This window comes from Stegostoma tigrinum, chromosome 36 (assembly GCF_030684315.1).
Source record: "Stegostoma tigrinum isolate sSteTig4 chromosome 36, sSteTig4.hap1, whole genome shotgun sequence".
Lineage (NCBI taxonomy): Eukaryota > Metazoa > Chordata > Chondrichthyes > Orectolobiformes > Stegostomatidae > Stegostoma > Stegostoma tigrinum.
The window spans coordinates 8,455,529-8,481,811 of record NC_081389.1 but is presented as its reverse complement, the minus strand read 5'-3'; the positions used below and the strand labels follow the sequence as shown (position 1 = coordinate 8,481,811).

The following is a 26,283-nucleotide window of genomic DNA, read 5'->3' as shown; positions in this document are numbered from 1 at the left end:
ATGATTTTGTTTTTTTTAAATGGAGCAGATTTCTGTGTGAAATGTAGCCTGCCTCTTACCCAGTGAGTCGAGATGACGTGTTCCTGGTGTCTATGTAATGCTTTGCTGAGGGCTCTCAGTCTGTGTCTGCAACCACTGTTCCGTCTCCCTGCTCCTACCTGTCAGTCCTTCTCTCCCTGCTCCAATATACACAGCCTGGGAGAACCAGCCAAGCTCCAACCCACCCCACTCCCCTCCTGAGTTCCTTCCCTCCCCACCCCCTCGGTAACTCCCAGGCTTTATTATCGCCACCTTCCCCCACCCCAAACACACACACACACACACACAAAAACCCCGAGCTCAGCAGCGACCTGCAACCGCGCAAATAAAACTACAACATGGAGTCCGTCCAGCCGGCACCAGCCACCGCCGCCGCCGCCAGCCCCGAGACGGCCGGCTCCAGAGGCGGCGAGCACGGAACACCCGCCCGCCGCCACAGCTGCTCCAGCACCAACAGAGGTAACCGAGTCCGCTCGCAACTCCCTTCCCCCTTCCGCCCCCCGGGGGTTTGGCGGGGGGGAGGGCACAAGCACCCACAGGGCAGCAGCAGAAATCCTAGCAACCCCCCCCTCCACCCGCACCCTCTCCCAGCCCCCGCAGCACAGCCGGCACGGGGGTGAGGAGGTGGAGTTGCAAGGTTCTGGGTGAGGAGGGGAGGGGGCGCAGGGTCCTGGGTAAAGTGGGGAGGGGTTTGGGGGCGCTCAGGGCCCTGGCTAAAGTGGGGAGGGTGGGTGGCGTGGAGAAGGGTTGCAGTATGCTGGATAAAGTGGGGAGGGGGAGGGGTGCATTGTCCTGAGTACAGAGGAGGAGGAGGAGGAGGAGGAGGAGGACGAGGGGGAGGTGGTGGGGGTGCATGGTCCTGGGTAGAGTGGGGGTGGGGTGCATGATCCTGGGTACAGTGGGGATGGGGTGAGGGTGCATGTGCCTGGGTACAGTGGCGGGGGGGTTTGGGGTGCATGAATCTGGGTACAGTGGGGGTGGGGGTGCATGATCCTGGGTACAGTGGGGGTGGGGGTGGGGGTGCATGATCCTGGGTACAGTGGGGAGGGGGTGGGGTTACATGGTCCTGGGTACAGTGGGGAGGGGGTGGGGTTACATGGTCCTGGGTACAGTGGGGAGGTGGTGGGGAGGGGGTGCATGGTCCTGGGTACATTGGGGAGGTGGTGGGGAGGGGGTGCATGATCCTGGGTACTGTGGGGAGGGGGAGGGGGAGGGGGTGCATGATCCTGTGTACAGTAAGGGGTTTGGGGAGAGGTACAGGGTCCTGGGTACAGTGGGGAGGGGCTTGGGGGGGGGTACAGGGTCCTGGGTAAAGTGGAGAGGAGTTTTGGGGGAGGGGAGCATGGTCCTGGGTGAAATGGCCGGGGGTGCGGCTGCACGGTCCTGGGTATAATGTGGAGGAGGAGGGGGTGCGTGGCTCTGGGTACAGTGGGGAGGGGTATGGGTACAGGATTCTGGATAAAGTGGGGAGGGGTTTTGGGGGAGGGGTGCATGGCCCTGGGTAAAGTTGGTAGGGTCCGCGGGCAGGGGAGGATTGTAGGGTCCTGGGTAAGGTTGGGAGGGGCTGGGTAGGGCATTAAGATATCCTGGTTCGAGCTGTAGGGCTGTGAACCCTAGAGAAAGGAGTTTAGGGGTGTCTCGGGTCATGGGGAATAGAGAGGAGACTGTTTAGTGTTTTGGGGTTATTTCTAAGGTATAGCGGTGTCCCAGTTAGGGAGTGGGTCCTGCCTGGGATGGGGTGGCGGGGAGCGCGGGGTGAGGTGGTTGAGTATCAGGCCATGTTTCTCTGTTTGGGGATAATTCCCAGCCGGCTCGGGTACCTCCCATCCCGGTGGGGGTTAGTGTCTGTCCCGCTCGCAGTCCTGTGTAAAGTGGAGAAGCCCCTCGGGCTCACAGTGAAGGGGCAGCGGTGCGGCCCTGCCTCTGTGCCCCGGGTCCCGGACACTGAGTGGCCGCGGCCCCGGCCCCAGAGAGGGGGAAGCCAGGCTCAGGCTGTACAGCAACAGCGGGGAACGGCGCTGGGAGAGCCCGCTTCTCAAGCACATCCCTGTTCCCTCTTGCTGTTTGTTGCGTCTGGTGGAGGTTGTGGATAAGGTTGGGTTGGGGGCAGGGGGGTTGATGTGTTGATGGCTGAGGTTTATTTACATTGTGGTTTACGTGGGGGAGGTGAGTGACAACTTCACTGTGATTCCAGCTCCCAGTACTGAAACCTTCCTCTCCTCTCTCACAGCGCTGGGAGTCCCGCGTTAGTCCCGAGCTGTTCAATGTAAACTATTTGGGCTGCACCTTGCGTTGTCACTGAATATCCTTCACCCGGGAGCCGACACGCTTAGTTTGAAATCTGTTGATTGCAAATTGATGGGGCGATTTGTCTTCAAATGTAACGCTGTTTATAATTCGCTAAATGACAAAACATTCTCAAAGCGGCTGCCTGAGAGTTGACTTGGATTTCGTTGTGTTTGAGCAGTAAACAATGGTATTATTGTGACAATTGTGACCGGGCGCTGTCCCCTTCTTAATCGGGCGTGTGTTTGATGCAGTGATTTTATTGAAAAGTCTATGCACACTTCCTGACGTACGCTGCCTTTGTATTTGTCTTTGCAAACTGTGTATTAGCAGGTTTTTTTAAAGTTGCATTTTGCTAATGATTGTTTGCAACAACTGCCGTTGGAAGTTGGAGTGTTTTGTGGTCATCTTGGAATGTCTTTGTGGATTTGTTTGGGGTTTTACCAGAGGCAAATGTATATATTCTTTTTGCTGTGTTGGGAAGTGAAAGCACTGAAGACTGGATCGATATAAAAGTCGGAATCACTTTCACTCAATGTGTTTAACAGTCTTGAATGTGATGCCACTCTAGAATAACTTCAATTACCAATAGATATATTCCTGAAACTGTTATAGTGCAGGAAGGTAAGCGATAACTAACTGAAGGACTACAGGGACGTGGCATTTCAGACACTGAAACTGTATGATACAATGTTTAAGCAAATTAATAGAATAAGGATTGTTTCGGTAGTGAACTTGGTCCATTTGTATTAAATTCAGCGCAGTATGTACAAACGTTGTAAATGGGATTTAGGGCCTGATGTTTGTCAGTATCCTGAACACCCCAAAACTCGGAATGTTTGCCTCACCATAGGTGTAAAATAATGTAAGATCGATCAGTGTTACCAGATCACAAGCACTTGTCCCCCAACCGAGACAACTCCTATTCTACCCCTGCAAATAAAGGCTTTACGTAGATAATGGGGAACGGGGTTTTGCATAATAGGCAAAGAGTAGAATTACCAGGATGCTGCCCGGGCTGGAGAGTCTGACTAATGAAGAGAGAGATTGGATAGACAAGGTGTGGAGCTGGATGAACACAGCAGGCCAGGCAGCATCAGAGGAGCAGGAAGGGTGACGTTTCGGGTCGGGACCCTTCTTCAGAAGTATAGGTAGATAGATTGGATAGACTGGAGTTGTTTTCTTTAGAGCAGAGGAGATTGAGATGGGGCGTGATCGAGAAGTATAAAATTATAAGGGGCATTGGCATGGCAGACAAGAAGAAACTCAATCCCCTTGATGGAGGGATCACTTTCTATGGGGCATGGGATTAAGGTACGGGACATACGTTTGAAGGGTATGTGAGGGAGAGCTTTCTCACCTAAGATAATGGACTGTCAGGGTAGGAGAGACAGAAACCCTAATAATATTGAAGAAGTATTTAGATGTGCACTTGCAAAGCCAACACTGTGGGCGAAGTGCTGGGAAGTGGGACTAGAATAGTTAGCTGATTGTTTTTGACCTCCTTTCTGTGCAGTAGATCTCTGACCAGGAGGCTGCATGTTCCAGGAGTGTGCAATAACACTTCTGAACAGGCCGATTAGAAATTATCCACTGTTGTCGACGGTGGAAGTTTGTCGATGCCTGTACCTGGAAGTTGTTCACATGTTACAAGTGAAGTAGGGGCTAACACCATGTACACTGGCTGGGTTAAAATCGAACCCCAAGTGAACTATTCCGAGGTGATATATTTAGAAGAACAAGCTTGGGTTTCTGCAATTAATACTACCTCTTCATGTATTTTGTAGAATTTGTATGTTGCCAAGTAGGTATGAAATTAGTCTGCACTCCCACTAAGAGCACTTGCTAAAAAACATCTCAATGCAAACGGGAATGTTTGCAAGATTATCGCTGGCTGCACTTCGATTACTAACAACCTGGTGTTTGCTTGGATCTTAGTAAATGCATACAGTTTTGACACGAGCCTATATGTGCGTTAATGAATCCATTAATCTCAATTATTCGACGAGTCAGTGGCGATGCAACACCATTTGAATCTTTAAGATGTGGGGCCACGTTCTCTGTCCATTCTGAAACGGCGAGGGCCCCTTTGATGAGCAGCGCCGCTCATAACGCGCAGCAGGTTGGTCTCGAAAGGTAGCCCAGTGCGATGCAACATTTGGTGAGGGAGTATCTGGTTATACACTTAGAATTGGTTTGTAAACACTGCTACCTCCGAAGAACGTAAAGTCACAGTTTCGGCCCCCAGATTGAAGGGGATTTTAAGAATTTCCACGGGCTGGGGATGTGCCCTTCACCTCTTCAACTAATCAGTTCCGTTGGATAAGTTCTAGCTCAGTCCATAGAGAGGATTATCGTGAAGAGAACTGGATACTATGTGAATCTATCGCTTTAAGGCAGCGGGATGTTTCTGTTTCTGCATGCAATGAGTTTGATAATAACTTAAGTGGATTTTTGTTTTGATGCACTTTTGTAAATATAAACATTTTACTCACACATTTTCTGGCATTTCATCCATCTAGTCCACTTTTCTGGTGGGGCATTTGTATTGTTCCCGAATCCCACCTTTTCCAATCCCTCTGAAACCCATGAAGGTTTCGGGTGGCCTGTTTAGCCCCATATTCACAGAACATCCTGTGTGTGAAACATGAAACCAGATGTGGAGGGGATATTGTTGCCTATCTGGTGTTAAAACAACAAAATAATTCGGGCAATGAGAGAAATCCACAGAGTCACACGGTTCATAATTCTACACATAGTAAACAAAAATCTGTTTCTTTTCAACATTTTACGATGCTTATAATGTGAAACTGATCCCAAAAAGGAGATACATTAGTTTGCAATACTGCTGAAACAATGCTTGCTGTGAAAATCCTATTCATCGAGATGGATCTGGCTAAGTAATCGTCTTTGAGCAATGGGCTAACCGAAAACGGCTGTCTCTGTAGCTCCATTTTTGTGATATTTGTTGCATTATGTAAGACCTCCCCTCCAGACAACCATTTTCTAAATAATTAACTGGTCCTGACAGCTAAAAAAGAACTTTTAATCGAAAGACAGAAGAACATAGGGGAGGGAGAGAGAGAGAGACTCCGCTCGCTTAGTCAAAACGGCATGAGGTGTTGGCTGCAGTTTGCAACGAGTTAAGAATTAAGCCAAATAAAAGCTGAAAGAACTGCCAATGCTGTAGACCAGAAACAAAAAATGCTGCAAAACTGACTCTCTGGTTTGCCTCCACAGATGCTGCCAGACCTGCTGAGCTTTTGAAGCAAATTCTGTTTTTGTTTTAGCAATTAGGCCAGTCTGTCCTGCCCAAAAAGCCGCCTTTCTTCTCAAAAGTGAAATTTCTAACCAGACTAAAGTGTTCTCTGATTTTCTGCAATAGTTTGACCACAAATCATCTTCTCTAACAGTTCTATCTGGCCAGAGTAGACTGTGTGAGATTTTATTGGTAAATTCATTTGAAAGTTATAAATTTGACATAAAAATGACAACTGGATTGGTGGTTAGTAACAAGAAGATACTAAATATGCAATATTTCTGTCAGATTCTACAATGTTTGACATGTTAATCGGAAATAATAAAAGGCATTTTATTGAATACACACGATGTGACAGTGAGTCCATTGATATAAAAAGGAAGCTTCATCTTGCAGTATATTTCAATGCTTTGTAATCTCCGCACAATGAGCAGCAATTGCAGCAATGAATTTTCACTTCAGATTACTTTTCTGCCACTCAGTTGTGAGTATTTTTCAGCTGTGAGGTAAAAAGAAATGCTCTGGCCTTTTCCTTTGTTCTGTAAATGTGGATGATGAGCCAATATTTGAAGAATAAAAGACCTACACTTATTAAGAAAACAACTTTCAATTATTTAGTGCCCTTCCTGACCACTGGATATTTCAGTAGCCACTGAAATACTTTTGAAGTGTGAAGCAGGAGGTAATATGTACACTGCAAACAGCAATATGATAATAAGCAGATAATTTTTTTGTGCCTTTTGCTTGAGATAATAATATTGGCCATACTGCTTAAGATGGCTCCCTGTGCTTAAAAAAATGTGCTTTTGGAGCTTTTATGTTCAATTGCAAGGGCAGACTTTACTTAATGTCCCCACCTGAGGTACAACATCTCTGACAGTGCCATACTCCCAGACCACTGTTGTGGACCATCAGCTGTGAATTTGTGCCCCAGTGTCTGGAGTGGAGCCAAAATTCAAGGAGCATGGGAAGGTATTAAAGGCTGTGTGCAAATAGTGAACAAGTGTGGGGAAGGCCTCCTAAGCAGTGGCTGAACGGGTAATGCTCTCACCTCAGCGTCAGAAGGGTTTGCGGTCAGCTGAGAGAACAGATATCATTTTAATATCCCAATTCAAAACACAGCATCTCTGACGTACGGCTTTGAAAGAGTGTGGCATGAGTGTGTTGGCCTTAATTTTAATATCCAAGTCCTGGATTTGAATTTTTGAGACCACAGACATCTGATTTTGAAGGTGAGAGTGCTGCTTGTTTTGGATATGGAGGGAGAATAAGGCCTTAGTTCATTGCTGTGGCTGATGAGTCCAAGTTCTCTTGTTTGTCATTCATTAGAGGTGGAATCCGTGCACAGGCCCTCACCAGGTACATGGCTATGGGGGTGATCGCAGATGGCCCAGTTTAGATGTTTCCTCTGTACAATGATGGCCTGTCAGTTGTGAGCATTTCTTCAATTGACGATATTTTAATTTGCTAAGAGAATGCCTGCCCCTTATCTGCAATGGTGCTGTCTAGCGTCTTTGGGAATGGGAAGGACTCTTGTTGATTTCCCCTTTTGAGAGCCCTTGTAATCCAGTTCAGGGAAAGTTACTACCACATAACTACTCCATTCCTATTTGACGTTGATGGTAGGGTCCCAACCAAAATCCTTGTATCTTATTTATTTATGACTTCGGGACATCCCAAAGCACTTTTCAGTTGATGAAATACTTTCAAAGTGCAGTCATAAATTTATGAAATGTGGCAGCCAATTTATGTGCATTAAAGTCTCATGAATCAGTATATAACAAATCCCCTGAAGGGATTCAGAAAGTAGAAATAAAGAGAATACATGGGAAATGCAGGGTTACAGGGGCAGGGTAGCTGGGTGGGGCTAGGTGGAATGCTGTTTGGAGGGTTGTGGTCCAAAAGGCCTGTTTTTGCACTATAGGGATTCTGTGTGTGTCAAATCTAGAATGAGAGGTTATGGTTTTAGGATGGGGGTCGGAGAATTCGAACAGAGATGAGGAGAAATTGCTTCTCTCAAAGGGCCATGAATCTGTGGAATTTACTATCCCAGAGCGGGGTGGATGCTGAGACATTGTGTAAGTTTAAGGAGGAGAGAAACAGGTTTTTTAAAATTAGTTATGGGTTGAAGATGGACAGGAATATGAGTTGAGGGGATCAGCCATGATCATGTTAAGTGACAGAGCAGGTTCAGGAGCTGAATTGACAACCTCCAGCACCTTATTCTTACATTCTAAATGACTAGCTAAACTGTTCCATTTAGATTCCGAGCTTGAATCTTTGGAGTGGGCCATGACCATCTGACTGTGAGACCAGAGCATTACAGATGGGTATAGATAGACAGGCCTTTAGTACTTACCCTGAGAGCATTAGTCAGCTACCTGTTCAGTAGCATAACCAGCGTACCATGGGATGTGACAATCATGTAATGTAGACTGCCATTTCAGCGCAATAAAGATGTATTATTCTCTAGGATGAGCTATTAAACTTAGGCAGTATCAACCTACTTAGATTGACTTTACTCAAGCAGGGGAATTCTCTTGATGTGTGCTGGTCAAAAATTGATTCATAATTGTTTATCTCATTGCCAACAACAAGATCCATAAACAGCATCTTAGCTACCTGGTGTGTTCTCGCAACACCATATGTCAAAAAGTAATTGACCATAAAGTGCCATTGGACATTCTGAGGACATGAAAGGTCTCTCTTTTGCTGTAACTATATGTGTTGCAGATGGTGCTAGTTTTTGAAGTGGTGTAAATAGATAGCACTGAGCGATTGTAAGTTCTGCTGACTGGCCTTTGGCTGCTGTATATTCGTCAGGTTCGATGAGAGCTGGTTTTTCTATCAGTTCTTTTGACCAATGGTCCTTTATTTGCCCACCACTGTGCTGTTTTTTAAATGCAAAATGGGTTTAAACAGTTTTAAACCCTGTTGATTTCTCTTAGCTGGCAGTGCTGGTATCGGAACGCCTTTCCTGCAGGATAAGCTTTGAGTTAGAGCAGCTGGAATGAAGTCCACTATATCATGCGCTGATGGAGTGTGAAAGATGGGCTTTCTACTTGGGAGGCAATTAGTAAATTTACCCACATTGTGTTGAATGCTCTGTTGATTTTTTTTTGCAGTGAAGTTTCCATACATAATTGTTAGTGTGCATTTAAATTTGCAATCTTCCAAAAAGTAGCACAATTGACAAACCTATTTGACTGATGACTGTATCTGGCACCATACAGTGGGAGATATTTTTGACTCAACCTGTTCAGATATGTTGGTATGCATCTCTAGTGTATGTGGGATCCATGTTAGAATGGTAGATTCCCTACAGTGTGGAAGCAGGCCTTGAATCCAGGCCACCTGGCTTAGAGATAGGAACATTGTCAGTGTGTCAGAAAAGCCCTTCTCAGAGGAAGGGGATAGCCAGGAAGCAAGCTGTCTTTGAAACTGGCTGATTGAATGTTCATTGTCTTTCCGGATAACTTCAACCGATGGCTTTAATCTGCTCTTGGTACGTAAGACCTGTTAGAAGCAACCAATCGAAGTCACACAGATGTGCCCTGCCCTGGTGTAGCTCGCTGAACTTGAAATTAGTTAATCCAAATGTAAAGGCTGTGCAGCAGCAGATGAAGCAGCCTGCATTGTGCCTTGATTCGCCACAGGTACAGGTGATTCGTACTGGATTTCTATGACCATGGGTTTCTGTGCGAGAAGTTTTAAGAAACATCGCTGAATAAGCTCACTCGGCTGAACAATGACAATGAATTGACTTTGAGTTATCCTCTGAAATGGCCATCCACTGGTACTAAATTGGTGACAAAAGAGACATATAAGGTTAAAATTGGATGGTGCGTCTCTCCTACGTCTCTCACCTTTGGTCTGCATTGTTCTTAATGGGCTTTGCATATAAATTAATCAATCGAAAAATGTGGGTGATGTAATGGTGCCAGCGATGAAAATCACCACAGATGATTTGGGGAAAGCCATCCCACTGTGTGTGGTAGCACTTTCAGATATTTTAAATAAGTGATATCATGAGATGTGCTCTACCATTAGACATTAAAAACAAACATAAGCCTGAGAGGAGGTAACCAACATGTTCTGAGTGTTTGTTCTAGTCCATGTGGTGAAGAGTACCATCGAGTCTTAAGCTGAGTCTGATGTCTCAGAAGAGACCACCATGTAACTCAGATGCCATTAAAATAGCTAATAAGTATAACATAACAAACCTAATCTGTTGATCCATATTAATGCAATTTTTTGCCAAGCCTTTACACCTTGTGGTATCAGTAACTTAGACAAATGCCAATAAGAAGGATTGATGATGGTGACATCTCAGACATTATTGGTGCTCATGTCCCACTGAGGCAAGGCAAGGATGGTAGGGTGAAGGAACCTTGGATGACGGACATGTGGAACACCTTGTTAAGAAGAATATGGAAGTTTACTTAAGGTTGAGGAAGCAAAGATCAGACAGGGTAGCCAGGAAGGAACTGAAGAATGGACTTAGGAGAGCTAGAAGTGGGTATGAGAAAACCGTGGTGGGTAACATTAAGGAAAACCCCAAGGTGCTACATACTTATGTGAGGAGCAAGAAGATGGCCAGAGAGAGGGTGGGACCAATCAGTGATAGTGGAGGGAACTTGTGTGTGGAGTCAGAGGAGATAGGGAGGTCCTTAATGAATACTTTGCTTCAGTATTCACCACTGAGGGGGACCTTGACGTTTGTGAAGACAGCGTGAAACAGGCAGATATGCTCAAACATTTAGGAAGGAGGACCTGCTAGAAATTTTGGGTGGCAAATGTCATTCCCTTATTCAAGAAAGGGAATAGGGGATAACACTGGGAATTAAAGACCAGTTAGTCTGACTTCAGCAGTGGGCAAATTATTGAAGAGGTTTCTCAAAGACAGTATTTATGATTATTTGGAAAAGTACAGTTTGATTAGTGATAGTCAGCATGGCTTTGTTAGGGGTAGGTCATGCCTCATGAATTCTTTGAGAATGTGACAAAACACATTGATGAAAGTCGAGCAGTGGATGTTGTGTATATGGATCTTAGCAAGGCATTTGATAAGGTTCCCCATGGTAGGCTCATTCAGAAAGTAAGGAGGCATGGGATTTAGGGAAATTTGGCTGTTTTGATAGAGAATTGGCTGTCCAATAGAAGACAGAGGGTGGTAGTAGATGGAAAGTAGTCAGCTTGGAGCTTGGTGACCATTGGTGTCCCACAGGGATCTGTTCTGGCACCTTTACTCTTTGTGATTTTTTTTTGCAAATGATTTAGATGAGGAAGTAGAAGGGTGGGTTAGTAAGCTTGTCAATGGCATGAAGGTTGGTGGAGTTGTGGTTAGTGTGGAAGGCTATTGTAGATTGCAACAGGGCATCGACAGGATGCAGAGCTGGGCAAAGAGGTGTCAGATGGAATTCAACCTGGAAAAGTGTGAAGTGATTCATTTTGGAAGGTTGAATTTGAATGCAGAATACAGGGTTAATAGCAGGATTCTTGGCAGTGTGGAGGAACAGAGGAATCTTGGGATCCACGTCCATAGATCCCTCAAAGTTGACACCCAAGTGGATAGAGTTGTTAAGAAGATGTATGGTGTTTTGGCTTTGATTGGAAAGGGAATTGAGTTTGAGAGCCATGAGCTGCTTTATAAAATCCTGGTTAGATCTCATTTGTAATATTGTGTTCAGTTCTGGTTGCCTCATTATAGGAAGGATATGGAAGCTTTAGAGACGGTGCAGAGGAGATTTACTAGGATGCTGTCTGGACTGGAGGGTAGGTCTTATGAGGAAAGGTTGAGGGAGCTAGGGATTTTCTCATTGGAGCAAGGAAGGATACAAAGGGACTTGATAGAGGTGAATAAGATGATGAGAGGCATAGATGGAGTGAATAGGCATAGACATTTTCCTTGGATGGAAATGGCTATCAAGAACCAAAGTGTCAAGTGGAAAGCCATTTTTGAAGCAGTAGATCCTCCAGTTAGCCAAGAGTAAAAAAGTAAAGTCATCATAATCCCAATAGATTTTGGGTTGCTGACTCATTAGAGAGAGAGAGAGAGAGAGAGAGATGGGTGTGGGTGGGGGTTGAGGGAACTAGAGATAGAGAGATGACTGGGTGGTGATTTAACCTGGGGGTCCAGCAAGGGGATGGGTTGAGAGACCTTCATGGTGACCTCAGTGCAGAATTTGAACCCATACTGTTGGCTTCACTCTGTTTTGAAAACCAGCCATTCAGCCAACTGAGCTAACTGACCTGAATGCAATCTTTATGGAATGTTTCTCCAATTCCATCTCAAGTGATTGTCCATTTCCTTTGCTCCACCATAGGTGTCCCTGACTTCAACTACCCAGGTGCCAAGCTCTACGAGCTTCTCCTCCACTCAATCAATCTCCCTTCTTTATCAGGCTCCTTAAAGCCCACTTAAGACTACAAGACATAGGAGCAGAAATTAGGCCATTCAGTCCATTGAGTCTGCTCCGCCATTCAATCATGGTCGATAAGTTCCTCAACCCCATTCTCCTGCTGCCCTAAAGTTGACTTATAGAGTTCAGCAGCAAATAATGTTTCCATGAAGCAACTTGGGATGTTTTCCTACGCTAAATGTTCTATATAAATGAAAGGTATTTTTGTTATCGTAATGTGCAAACAGAGTGCCACTGAGAGGCTCAGCAATTATTTAAACACTTTTTTTTCAAAAAGGGACCTGAGGAGCAACTTTTTCACACAGATAGCATTGCATATATGGAATGGGCTGCCAGAGGAAGTGGTAGAGGTGGGTATAATTACAATGCTTAAAAGACATTTTGACAAGGTAGAATGGATACGAAAGGTTTAGAGGGATATGGGCCAAATGTAGGCAAATAGGACTAGTTCAGTTTAGGAAAAGCTGATCAGCATGGACGAGCTGGACTGAAGGGCCTGTTTCTGTGCAATGCAATGCAGCAGTGTTGCGCATTTCATAAAGCAAATTCATCCATTTTTTAAAAAAAAAGTGTCATAATTAGCTTTTAGATTTAGTTAGAGTCCAAGCCTCAGTTGTGTTGACCCAGTAAACAAATAGAAAAGAAAGAGTAAACAAACTGCACTCCATTTTCCCTAAAGAAGACCAGTCCAGCTTCATAGAAACTGCTGCATAGTAATTTTAGAGCATTTAGTGTTGGTACTGGTGTTAGCTTTTAAACAGAAGCCATGGAGCACAATCTAATTACCTGGCTCCTCACCCAGAAATTTAGATTTTCAAAAATGTGTAAGACGCAAATGATTTCTGAAAGAAATGTACTGTTCTGTGTGAGGGGTGAAGGTGGGTGGAATAATCATTTAAGTTCCTCCTAAATTCTGGAGAAAAAAATGCCTGGCAGCAAACTTTTTTACTTCTGCTTCTGAATCTGATGTAATGTTGGATTTTGCACTGCTTCGGCTCAGGGCTTCTACGTCATTTCTGCACAGGGACCAGTGAAGTCTGGAGAAAGTTGAAAACAAAGAACCCATTTTAGAACGGAAAAGATCATAAAAGTTTGAAATACAAGTGAGTAGCACCCACGATTATCCTAGCTTGCCTGTGAGTTTTACGCTAAGTGAAATTTCTATTTAAGAGAAGTGATCTCATGCTCATGGTTTGAATATTTTTATTATTTGTTCATGGGATCTGGGCATCACTGGCTAGTCCTAGTAGATATGGTGAAGCCTGCCCCTCTGTCCGCGTGGTCTAAAGTTGTGGTCATGAGCACCAATAATGTCTGAGATGTCACCATCATCAATCCTTCTTATTGGCATTTGTCTAAGTTACTGATACCACAAGGTGTAAAGGCTTGGCAAAAAATTGCATTAATATGGATCAACAGATTAGGTTTGTTATGTTATACTTATTAGCTATTTTAATGGCATCTGAGTTACATGGTGGTCTCTTCTGAGACATCAGACTCAGCTTAAGACTCGATGGTACTCTTCACCACAGGGACTAGAACAAACACTCAGAACATGTTGGTTACCTCCTCTCAGGCTTATGTTTGTTTTTAATGTCTAATGATAGAGCACATCTCATGATATCACTTATTTAAGTTATGATTGGTTTATGCGCAAGATCAGTATTTATTGCCTGTCCTCCAGTTGCTGTCCAGTAGGTGATGGTGAACCCTAGCACTGAAAGGAACAATTTCAGGTGTTTGACTCAGTGACAGAGAGAGAATGGTGATAGGTTCTGAGCATGTGGTCGTGTGTTTTGTTTTTAAACTTGTTCATGGGATGATTGCACAGGACAGCATTTATTAGAGCATTTCACTGCCAAACCTTTTGCTTTGAAGTAATCATTGAGTAAAGCTTTGCGTCATACTGATTTTCAGGTTTGTATCTAGCACAGTCAGTTTGAGCGGATATGTCTTCTGATTTTTTTTGGTGGTGAAGCTGAAGCTCAGAGCACTGAATATGTTGACCATATTCCTCAGAGGTCTTGAGTTTGGTTGTTTACGGTGATTAGATGTATTACCATGGATAGTAGTGAATTAAGGCAATGATTTTAAGGGCAGGTCACGTACTGCAGATTTGGGCTGATGGCTGGACAGTAATGACTTCCATGAACACAGAATAGTCAGGAAAGTTGAGAGGGTCAGAAACACCAAGCATCCTTCATTATTACAGAGGGAAAGCAGATAGGATGGCATGAACATGCAGATCCAGTTGACCATGATCTAATTTAATTGTGGAGGGGCTGAATGGCCTACTGAAAAATCTGATGTTTCTTTGCACTACACATTCATCTTGAGTTGATGTCCCATGTGAATAAGTGAGAATGTTCTTGCTACCTCAAGGCTTTGGCGTGTTTGATTAAACCATTCTGCTCTTTTCATCTGTGGCCAAGAATAGAGAAGGTAGGATGGAGGTGGCAGAGTATTATAAATTACACTGCATCACTTGAGATTGAAATTTCAGCTAAAGAGCCTGGAATCTTGAGCTCACATGAATAGAATGAATCCCTACAATGTGAAAGCAGGCCATTCAGCCTATCAAGTCCACACTGACCCTCCAGAGGGCATCCTGCCCAGATGCCCATTTCCCTGTAACCCTATATGTCTCATAGCTAAGCCACCTAACCTTCATGTCCTTGGGCAATATAGTGTGGCTAGTCCATTCTAACCTGCACAACTTTGGACTGTGGGAGGAAAGCAGAGCACCTGGAGGAAACCCATGCAGACACGGGGAGAATGTGCAAACTCCACACAGACAGTTGCCCGAGGGTGGAATTGAACCCGGGTCCCTGGTGCTATGAGGCAGCAGTGCTAACCACTGAGCCACTGTGCCACTCCAAAATTGTTCATTTCAAAACTATAAAATTATTAGGATTGGTAATTGCTAATGTGGATTGGAGTCTGCATCACATGGGCTCCTTATGCTGTATGTGCTATTGAAGAAATAGTCGGAGGAAATAGAAGGTACAAAATAGAAATGAAGACAAAAATGCAGGAACATAAAACATGTGAAAAGGATGGGATGGGACCCAAACAAAATAATATTGATATTGGAAAGCTGGAAATTGTGAGCTTATTGTATGTGGGATATCAAACCCACACAAGTGATGTGCAGCTGTCCAGAAAAGAAATGGATATCTGGAAGTGGAAGTGATCCCTGGGTCACTGTTCTGGACCTTAACCCTTGGATGAATGATACAGTAGTTCAAGACTGAGCCAAATTCTATGTAGATCCTGATGGGTTAATGCCCTGGTTTGAGGTAATCCTTCTGGACACTGTATATTTTTCCTTAGAGCAATCACTAGAAATTTCCAGAAGGTTAATATTAAAATGGTTTCTATAATAAGAAATATGATTCTAAGAATTATCTCTGCAGATTCCCAGATATTCATCATGTAAGTATTGCGACTCTGTACAATTACTTCTATCAGAATTGAGCTCTGAATTTGCAGACTACAGGATTCTGGGATTCCTTGCTGTGTAAAACCTGGAGAATGATGCAGGTGCGTTTCATGTCCAATGAGGACAAGTGTCCGTTCTGGACTTGGGAGAAAAGAGTGAAAAGATGAGTCCTGGTGATGACATGGACCTGCAGATTGTGGTGAGGATTGCTTTGATTTCATAGAATCCCAATCGTGTGGAAGCCAGCCATTTGGCCCATCGAGTCTACATTGACCCTCTGAAAAGCATCCCACCCCTATGTGATCTCTATAATCCTGCGTTTCCCATGGCTAGCGCACCTGGCCTACAAATCCTTCGGGTAATTTAGCATGGCCTACCCACCCTAACGTGCACATCATTGGACTGTGGGAGGAAACCAGAGCACCCGGAGGAAACCCACGCAGACACAGGGAAAATATGCAAACTCCACACAGATAGATAGTCACCTGAGGGTGGGATTGAACCCAGGTCCCAGGTGCTGTGAGGTAGCAGTGCTAACCACTGAGCCACGCAAGGTAGGAAAGATTGGAGGAGAATAAACCTATGATTCTTTCAACATCAAAATGCTGCTTTGGAGGAAATTTAAATTTTGTTTCAGACATTTCAACTCGATTCGGTTACGCTGAGTTAATGAGGCATATACTATTCAATACCCTGCTCAAATTAATGCCAAGTTTAGGTGCCTTGTAAGTGGCCAGGTATTTAAATGAGTATAAATGATTTCGTGTGCTTGGAGTGGGCCTACATTGATAAAGAGGTTAGCCATAGAAAAACTTGATATATTGCCTTTTAATGAATTACAATATTCCATGGTGCTTCATGGGAGCATTATCAACATAAATTGAACAGTGCATCTTGTGATATATTTTGACAGATGGCTGAATGCTTGGTTAAAGAAGTAACTTTTAAGGGATATCTTGAAGGAGGGTAGATAAGTGGTGAGATTTAGGATGAGAATCTTAGAACTTAGATCTAACAGGGAAAACTCGTCAGGTATTGAAGCCAATGATGACCATGACACATGAACCCTCTTCAAAAAAGATGCAAATTACACACCAGAAATTGAGAGTAACTAAGGGACCTAGAAATAAAGAACTTAATGAATATCCACAGGGAAAATTGTATTAGACAAATGTAAAAGGACAAACATACATGACAAAAATCCGATACCTGACTACCAAGTGTTCTTAAAAATAAAATCCTCTAGATTCTGTAATGGTTCCAACAAAAACAAAGTTGCTGGAAAAGCTCAGCAGGTCTGGCAGCATCTGTGGAGGAGAAAACAGAGTTAGTGTTTCAGGTCTGGTGACCCTTCCTCAGTTCTGATTTGCAGCATCCACAGTTCTTTTGGTTGTTATTCTGCAATGGTCCCAGCTGATGAACAAATTTCAGATTGCTGCTCAAGAAAGAAGAGTGAGAAATCAGTAGCTACGTGTCAGCCATCCTGCCATCTGTACTCAGCAAAAAGGCTGAGATCGGCTTTTGAGGAAATCTGAACAACGCCCATAGAAAAACAACATGTGACCAGGCAATGCCATCATTGTTTTCTGGAGGAGAAATCGTGCTTCACAAATTTATTTAGGGTTTTCTTGAGGATAATATATGACTGTAGTAAGGTCAATAAAGGAGAATGCAACAGTCTTTGCTTTCTCAAAAAAAATGCATTCTTTCTAAAATTTATAAGGGAAGAGATGGTGGAATAATAACATATTAGCGTGGATAGAGGAGAGCTGAACAGTCAGGAATTGGAGTGCAGTGAAAAACTGGGATTATCAAGGTATGACTATGAGTGCTAGGGCCTCAAACGCTTACAATTCCTTTTAATAAACTTGGACGAAGCAGCTGACCTCATGTATGTAAGTGTGTTGAAGATACAAAACTGGGTGGAAATATAGGCTGTGAGCTGCATGTAAAGATACTGCAAACATCTGCAACCAAGCCTGGTTATGTGAGTAGGCAACATGTGAGCAGTTGGAGCATTATGTAGGAAATCTGAGGTTATTCACTTGTTCGTTAGAAAAGAAAAGCAGGGTACTTTTTAGAACTGCAGTTGTATAGCATCCTCAAAAAACAGAATCAAATTATTGAATACATTTCTTCTCTGACTGACATTGATGGGCACCCCCTAGATATGACGACCAGACGCTGATCCCTGTTTTTGCAGCTCCGTGACTGCAGTGCTGGCCCAACAGAACTGGCCAGTGTCCACTTCCTGGGGGTGTAACTAGACATATTCGCTGACTGTGACTGGTCCAAGTGGATGACACCACAGGGACTTGGCCACAGTCAGTTTGTGGAGTATGGCATCCAGTCATGGACAATGTGCTTGGCTGATAGGTCCATGGTACCCATGGATCATGCCCTAAGATGCTGCTGTGTGGTGATCAACACAGAGGCAAAGCTGAAGTTGCCAGATGCTCACTCTGACTTCCATGTCAAGAATTCTGTATATTCGTAGTGGGTGGTCTGATAGGAAGCTGCTTATTAACAAAGTGAGATGTGCAGCTAATGAGGTCATAAACAAGCAATAAACCCACTTAATAGGCAACTTGTGAGTGCATGCTAAATTGCCTCATAGCGACGTATAGGTTTAGGTGGATTAGCTGTGGTGAGTGTGGGGTAACGGGGGAAGGGAGGAATGCTTTACGGAGGATCAGTGGGGCCAATGGGCCGAATGGTCTCTTTCAACCTTTCACCTCGATGCTTGGAATGTAATTATACAATGCAGTGAGTTGCTCTCAATGCTATTTTGGTTTGGGGCAGGGGGTGGCTCGGTGTCTTCCACTGCTGCTTCACAGTGCCAGGGACCTGGGTTCAATTTCAGCCTCTGGGTCACTGCAAACTCCACACATTCTGTCCATATCATGGGATCTCGACAGTGCAGAAACAGGCCCTTCAGCCCAAGAAGTCCACAGCAATCCTCAGAGAATCCCACCCAAACCTATCACCCTGTCACCCACCTAATCTACGCATGCCTGAACACTATGGGACAGTTTACCACAGCCAATCCACCTAGCCTGCACATCTTTGGACTGTGGGAGGAAATCGGAAAACATGGAGCAAACCTACACAGACACGAGGAGAATATGCAAACTCCACACAGTCAGTCACCCAAGGGTGGAATCAAACCCAGGTTGCTGGTGCTGCGAGGCACCAGTGCTAACCATTGAGGCACTGTGCTGCCCATATATCTGCATGAGTTTCCTTTGGATGCTTCACTTTCCTCCCACAATCCAAAAATGTGCAGGTTAGGTGTATTGGCCATGCTAAGTTGCCCCACAGAGATGTGTAGGTTTTGGTGGATTAGCTGTGATAAGAGTGGGGTTATGGGGGAAGGGAGGGATGCTCTTCAGAGGATCGGTGCAGGCTCAATGGGCCAAATGGTCTCTTTCAATACTGTAAGATAATGATAATGCCAAGGTAGCTCTCCGTAGTCTTTGCACACAATTCTGCCACATTTCCTGCCAATGTCCACATCATTCAGGCCCCCTATAAGATTTCACGCATTATGAAATTAACTTGTATTTTTGCTACTTAAGGAAATGAGAAGTAAACTTATTAAATCATACATATTTCAGAAGGGCTTAATGGGGTGGACATTAAGCTGTTTCCTCTGGGGACCTAGAACATGGCGAACAGACTCTGGGTAAAGAACTGATACTTTAGGAATGAGATGAAACTTCTTCATCTGGACGGTTGAGAGTCTTTTGGGATCCTCTTACCTGGAAGGGTGTGGATGCTTGATTAATTGACCAGTTAATACCGAGATAGATCTTTGGACATCCATGAATAGGGGAATTTGGGGAGGAGTGGACAGGAAAGTGGAGTTAAGGTCCAATGATAAACTGTGATCATGTTAAATGACAGAATTTCAGCGCACCTTGCTTTCATGTGCTTAAAAGACCAGACTCATAGCTGTACTGAAATCTTAGAAGATCAGTTCTGAGGAAGGGTCACTGGACCCAAAAACATTAACACTGATTTCTCTCCACAGATGCTGCTAAACCTACTGAGACTTTTCCAGCAATTTCTGTTTTCAAAGTTTTCGAGAAGATTTGTAGCTCGGGTTGTGGATGAGGTTGTAGACTTGTTCGCTGAGCCAATGTGTTTTATTGCAGATGTTTCATCATCCCGCTAGGTAACATGGTCAGTGCACCTCTGGTGAAGCACTGGTGTTCTGCCCCACTTGTTATTTATATCCCTCAGTTTGCTGGGGTGGTTCGTGTTACTTCCCGTTCTGTTTTTCATGTTTTTGGATATCGGGTCTAGTTCAATGTATTTATTGATGGAGTTCCAGTTGGAATGCCAGGCCTCCAGGAATTCCCTGGCATGTCTCTGCTATTATGAATGTGTTGTCCCAATCGAATTTGTGTCCCTCTTTGTCCATGTATTGAGACCAGTGAGAATTGGTCATGCGTCTTGGTGACTAGTTAGTGTTTGTGTATCTTTATTGTCAGTTTTCTCCCAGTTTAGCCTATGTAGAGTTTCTCACAGTCCGTGCATTGTGTTTTGTATATTACACCAGTTTTGCTGGTTTTTGGTATGGGACTCTTTATGAATGTCAGTAGCTGTCGTAGGTAGAATCTCTGTTTTTGTTTTCTTGAAGGTCTTTATTGCTGAAGGAGGTTATGGTACGAGAGATGGAGAGGTCACTAAGATGTTTGAGAATCAGGATGAGAACTTTAAAATTGAATTGCTCACTGAACTGCAAGGCACTCTAATTTACCAAGATGATGGATGAACAGGACTGGGTACAAGTTAGGAGTTGAGGAGCAATGTCTTAGATAAGTGCAAGTTTGACGGGGGAGAGCAAACGTGGGGGAGAGTGAGCAAGAAATCTCTAACAAACCACCAATTGGTTGGAGACTTCTGCAGAACCTAGGAATGGCGAACTGTGCTTTTGCCTTCAGTCTCTGACTGGTAGTACACAGAGCCTTAAAATAGTCTTTGAGCCCTGTTTTGCCAAAGAAAATCCTCATTTTTAGGTTGTACATTCTGCAATTATTTCTGTGCAGTACTTCAAGTTTGTTTTATTTATGGTTCATTAGAAAACCTTGCAATAGTTTAGGAAGTGGTACTTGGTTGGTCAGTTGAGGAGTAGAGAGGGGTCCTCTGGTGCCACCATTGGCAGCAGTAGGTAATTACAATGACGTGGCGCAGTTCCCATAATAAACGTGGGTACAGGAATTTATTGCAGGAAAGTTGACAAAATGTAACAGCAAAAAAAAAGCCTTTGTAGGTGGAACGTGTACCCAGGTGCACTTTCTTTTGTATATACACTGACAAATTTCCTGTTGTGTTTTGGATGATGAGTCAGACGATATGTTAAACTGTGAAGTTTGAAATGTAACAGGAAGTACTTGTGCTGCTTAGAGAAAATTCACACTGTGCAAACCATTCAATACATATAGCAGCTCTTTCAAGGTGTTACATCCAATTGTGATGATTCTGTGTTATTAAGGGTTTGGAGGGTTCCAGCCTGTAACACACAATCTGCTACTCTGCTACACTGTCATTTTGCTATCTTGGTCTAGTTGTTATGGTAATTGGCAGTTATGTTATTTAGGTTTTAATAGATGTTTGGACACAGTCTAGATTAGCACATGTCTGTCAGGTACAGGATCGAGTTAAAAGTGTGGCTGAGGTATGCAGTATTTTGAGGTTATTTTTGTTTTCAAAATATACTCCATTCATAAATTGCCATAAAGCAATTTGGTTCTGTACAATAGCATTTGAAGAAGACAAGCAATGGATGAGAAAGTGCTGATTTACATGGTAGCAAATGAGATTGGTGGTAGAGGATTTGTGGGGAATTTCTTTCATATGGGTTTTTGGGGATCTGGAATCAGAACCACACCCTTTAATAATATTCGGTACAATAATACTTTAATAATAGTTAGGTACAATAAATATGATAAGCAGTGTACCACACAGATCAGTGCTGGGCCCTCTGCTTTTTGCGATTTATATAAATGGTTTTGATGTGAATGTAGGACGGATGGTTAGTAAGTTTGCAGGTGACACCAAAAATGGAGGCGTAGTGGACAGTGAAGCAGGTTACCTCAGAGCGCAACGGGATCTTGATCAGGTGGGCCGATGGGCTGAGGAGTGGCAAGTGGAGTTTAGATAAATGTGATGTGCTGTATTTTGGAAAGGCAAATCAGGGCAGGATTTATACACTTAATGGTAAGGTTCTGGGCAGTGTTGCTGAATAAAGAGACATTGGAGTGCATGGTCATAGTTTCTTCAAAGTGGAGTCGCAGGTAGACAGGACGGTGAAGAAGGCGTTTGGTACGCTTGCCTTTATTGGTCAGTGCATTGAGTATAGGAGATGGGAGATCATGTTATGACTGTACAGGACATTGATTAGGCCACTTTTCAAATACTGCGTGCAATTCTGATCTCCCTGCTATAGGAAAGATGTTGTGAAACTTGAAAGGATTCAGCAAAGATTAACAAGGATGTTGCAGGGTTGGAGCGTTTGAGGTATAAGGACAAGCTGAAGGGGCTGTGAGGTTATTTTCCTTGGAGGTCACATGTTGAGGAGTGACCAAAGAGAGGTTTAAAAAATCATGAGGGGCTCAGATGGGGTGAATAGTGAAGGTCTTTTCCCCAGGGTAGGGGAGTCCAAAACAGGAGGACATAGGTTTAAGGTGAGAGGGGAAAGATATAAAAGGGATCTAAGGGGCAACTTTTTCACACAGAGGGTGATGTGTGTATGGAATGAGCTGCCAGAGGACGTGGTGGAGGCTGGTACAATTACAACATTTAAAAGGCATCTGGTTAGGTATATAAATAGAAAGGGTTCAGAGGGATATGGGCCAAATGCTGGCAAATGGGACTAAATTAATTTAGGATATCTGGTTGGTATGGACAAGTCAGACTGAAGGGTCTGTTTCTGTATTGGACAACTCTATGACTCTAACTCTAAGTACTCAAATGAATGCTTGAAGAGCTGTGATCTGTACATATCAGTGATTCTTTTGAGGAGCAGGCTGTGGAAGCAGTGTAAGTGAATATCTATCACTTGGGATAGCACTTAGACATGAATCTTAAAAGTTTCTGTCCTGGGACAGTGAAACAAGCATTTTGTGCCTCAACATAGGAAGTAAATCATCCCTGAGTGTCTGCTGTTACAGAAATACATCCAATTCGGACCTCCACACTACACATAGATATTAAATAATTCTGGTAATGGTGTGGAATAATGTTCCTGGAATTAAGAGGGTGATTCCATTGGAAATGCTCGTTTCACTGCGAAAGAGAAAACTGGAGGAAGGCCTGAAGTCCCTGAAGTAGGGAGGACGCTTGTCATGTGTAGAGCTGAAGCAAGGACATGTGTATGTGAAGTCTTTTAATGTGGGGAAGTCATTCGGCTTCAGTTACCACAAAGTTCGGACTGATCACAGACTCTGCTGCTTGTACCATTTAGCTGTGTCATGTCTGACCATGTTCCAAAAGGCACCTCCCAAGGCTATCAGTCCTGGAGAGAGTCTCAAACCTGGAGTTTCTGGATCAGAGGCAGATGTTTGCAGTTTTTAAAACTTTATAAAGGAGTTTGATAATGTGGATGTGGAGCTTTCACTCGCTACTAAGTTCAGAGCTAATAAATACCAGATCGTCACTTTTGGCTCAATTAAAGACTATAGAAAGAGTTCACAAGGAATGGTGAGAATATGTAACTGGTTACCACATGCAGTGATTAAAATGAATTAAGGAGAGGCTGGGTGCATATGTAGGGAGAATAATGGGACCAGGGAAACCAGTTGGGAGGATAGAATTTGAATAGGAGGATGCTCATGTGGAATCTAAATGCTATTAGGTGAGTTCAATGGTCTTTTAATGTGCTTTAGATGCTCCATAACCAAATATTTAAAATATAATTTCATGTTAAAGACCCTCTAATCACCCTATCCCTAACCCCAAATCCTGTCTCATTCTGAATGAGCTTTTTCTCTTTTTGCGAGTGAAAAATTGACTGAAACCTTGTTAGAGCCTGTGGGAGAACAAGTTTTGACTTTTAGGCTGGAAAAATAATTGCATCTTTGTAAAAGTCATTATTCTTTTTTTTGAAGCTGTGTAATAAACAGAATAAAACACACCTGCTGTAATAATTGCCCATTGATTCAATTCCTTCTCTGTGAGGTTAACCCTCTCTCCCTCAAGTATAAAAGAACAATTTTCTGTTTTGCTGTGCAATTCTACCTCAAATGGCAGTATGTTTCAAACTCCATTTCATTTTCAATCATTTATGAAATCAAATTCATGAATATATTTAGGGAAAGCCCAGAGTGTGGAGAAATTCAGGCTTGGCAGCATTTATGGAGAGAGAAACAGTATTTACATTTCGAGTCCAATGTGATACTTCAGTTCCAACTGTGCTGCCAGAAAGTGACCTATCTGAATGTGTTGTGGCTTAGTCTGGCAACTGCTGTGCCAAGACCCCAAGAAATTACACAGAGTTGTGAGCACGGCTCAGCCAATTGCACAAACCAGCCTCCCATCTATTGACCCCATCTACACTTCCTACTGCCTCGGGAGAGCAGCTGTCATAATCAAAGACCCCTCCCAGCCCAGTTATACTATCTTCCACCCTCTTCCATTGAGCAGAAGGTACAAACGTTTGAAAACACTGACCAACAGGTTCAAGAACAGCTTCTTCCACACTATTATCAGACTTATGAGCAGACATCTGATGTGTGAGGGTTGGTCTTTCTCCGCACCTTCCCTGTCGCTGTAATATTATATATTCTGCATTCAGTTTTGTTACCCTGATGTACTAACACAAAACAATATTTGTCACTGTATCTCGGAACGTGACAGTAATGAAATCAAATCATATCAATTCCTGCTGGGATTTTTACTTTACCGTCTGTCATAATTTTGGATTTTCAGCATCTGCAGAAGCTAGAAACCAGAGATCATGGTGAGATGGAGAATTGAAGTGACTGGCAGGATTGGAAGCTCAGGGTCACACTTGCAGACTGAGCTGATACATCTGCAGTGTTTTGCTGTTCACCAGAACATACAAACATAAGAATTAGGATCAGGAATAGGCCATCTGGTCCCTCGACCCTGCTGCACCACCGCCACCCCCCCCCCCCCCCCCCCCCCCCCGCCATTTAATAAGATCATGGCTGATCTTCTTGAGACTCAGCTCCACTTACTCGTCCGCTCACCATAACCCTTAATCCCTTCACTGCTTAAAAATTTATCTAGCCTTGCCTTAAAAACATTTAGTGAGGTAGCTTCAACTGCTTCACTGGGCAGGGAATTCCACAGATTCACAACCCTTTGGGTGAAGAAGTTCCAACTGACCTCAGTACCACATTTGCTTCACTTTATTTTGAGGTGATGCCCTCTTGACCTAGTTTCACCTGCTAGTGGAAACAACCTTCCTGCCTCCGCCTTATCTGTTCCCTTCATAACCTTATATGTTTCTATAAGATCTCCCCTCATTCTTCTGAATTCCAATGAGTATAATCCCAGTCTACTCAGTCTTTCCTCATAATCCAAGCCTCTCAACTCTGGAATCAACCGAGTGAATCTCCTCTGCACCCCATCCAGTGCTAGTATATCCCTTTTCAAATCAAGAGACCAAAAATGCACACAGTACTCCAGGTATGGCCTCATCAGGACCCTATACAGCTGCAACATAGCCTCGCTGTTTTTAAACTCCATCCCTCGAGCAATGGCAGACAAAATTCCATTTGCCTTTTTAATTACCTGCTGCACCTGCAATCCTACTTTTAGCGATTCAGGCACAACGTCACCCAAGTCCCTCTGCACAGCAGTGTGTTGCAATTTTTTACCATTTAAAACATAGTCCATGTTGCTCTTATTCCTACCAAAATGGATGGCCTCACACTTAACAACATTGTACTCCATCTGCCAGACCATTGCCCACTCACTTAGACTATCCATATCCCTCTGCAGACTTTCAGCATCTTCTGCACACTTTGCTCTACCACTCACCTTAGTGTCATCTGCAAGCTTTGACACACCACACTTAGTCCCCAACTCCAAATCATCTATGTAAATTGTAAACAATTGTGGTCCCAACACTGATCCCTGAGGCACACCACTAGCCACTGACCACCAACCAGAAAAACACCCATTTACCACTACTCTTTGCTTTCTACTGGTGAACTAATCCTCTATCCATGCCAATACATTACATGTAATACCGTGGAACGTTATCTTATTTTGCAGCCTTTGGTGTGGCACCTTGTCAAATGCCTTCTGGAAATCCAGATATACCACATCCACAGGTTCCCCGTTGTTCACCATGCAAGTAATGTCCTCAAAGAATTCCACCAAATTAGTTAAACATGACCTACCCTTCATGAACCCATGCTGGGTGTTCCCAGTGGGACAATTTATATCCAGATGCCTTGTCATTTCTTCCTTAATGATAGATTCAAGCATTTTCCCCACTACCGAAGTTAAGCTAACTGACCTATAGTTAGAGATAATGGGAACTGCAGATGCTGGAGAATCCAATATAACAAAGTGTGGAGGGGGATGAACACAGCAGGACAAGCAGCATCTTTTACCTGCTTTTTGTCTAACTCCTTTTTTTAAACAGTGGTGTCACATTGGTTTTCCAATCTGCAGGAACCACCTGAGTCCAGTGAATTTTGGTAAATAATTACTATTGCATTTGCTAATTCCCCCATCACCTCTTTTAGTACCCGGGGATGCATTTCATCAGGGTCAGGAGACGTATCTACCTTTAGCCCCATTAGCTTGCCCCGCACTGCCTCCTTAGTGATAATGATAGTTTCTAGGCCCTC

The 26,283-nt window shown here is 43.8% G+C and overlaps 1 protein-coding gene across 2 annotated transcripts in view; it reads left to right on the top strand.

Moving 5' to 3' along the window:
* The first annotated feature begins 254 nt into the window (after positions 1–254).
* roraa (RAR-related orphan receptor A, paralog a) overlaps positions 255–26,283 on the top strand; it is a 592,276-nt gene continuing 566,247 nt past the window's right edge. For both annotated transcript variants that reach the window (XM_059640146.1, XM_059640145.1), the window contains exon 1: positions 255–498. In XM_059640146.1, coding sequence (XP_059496129.1) covers positions 378–498 — 121 coding nt within the window. In that variant the 5' untranslated portion in view covers positions 255–377. The remainder of the gene's footprint in view (positions 499–26,283) is intronic.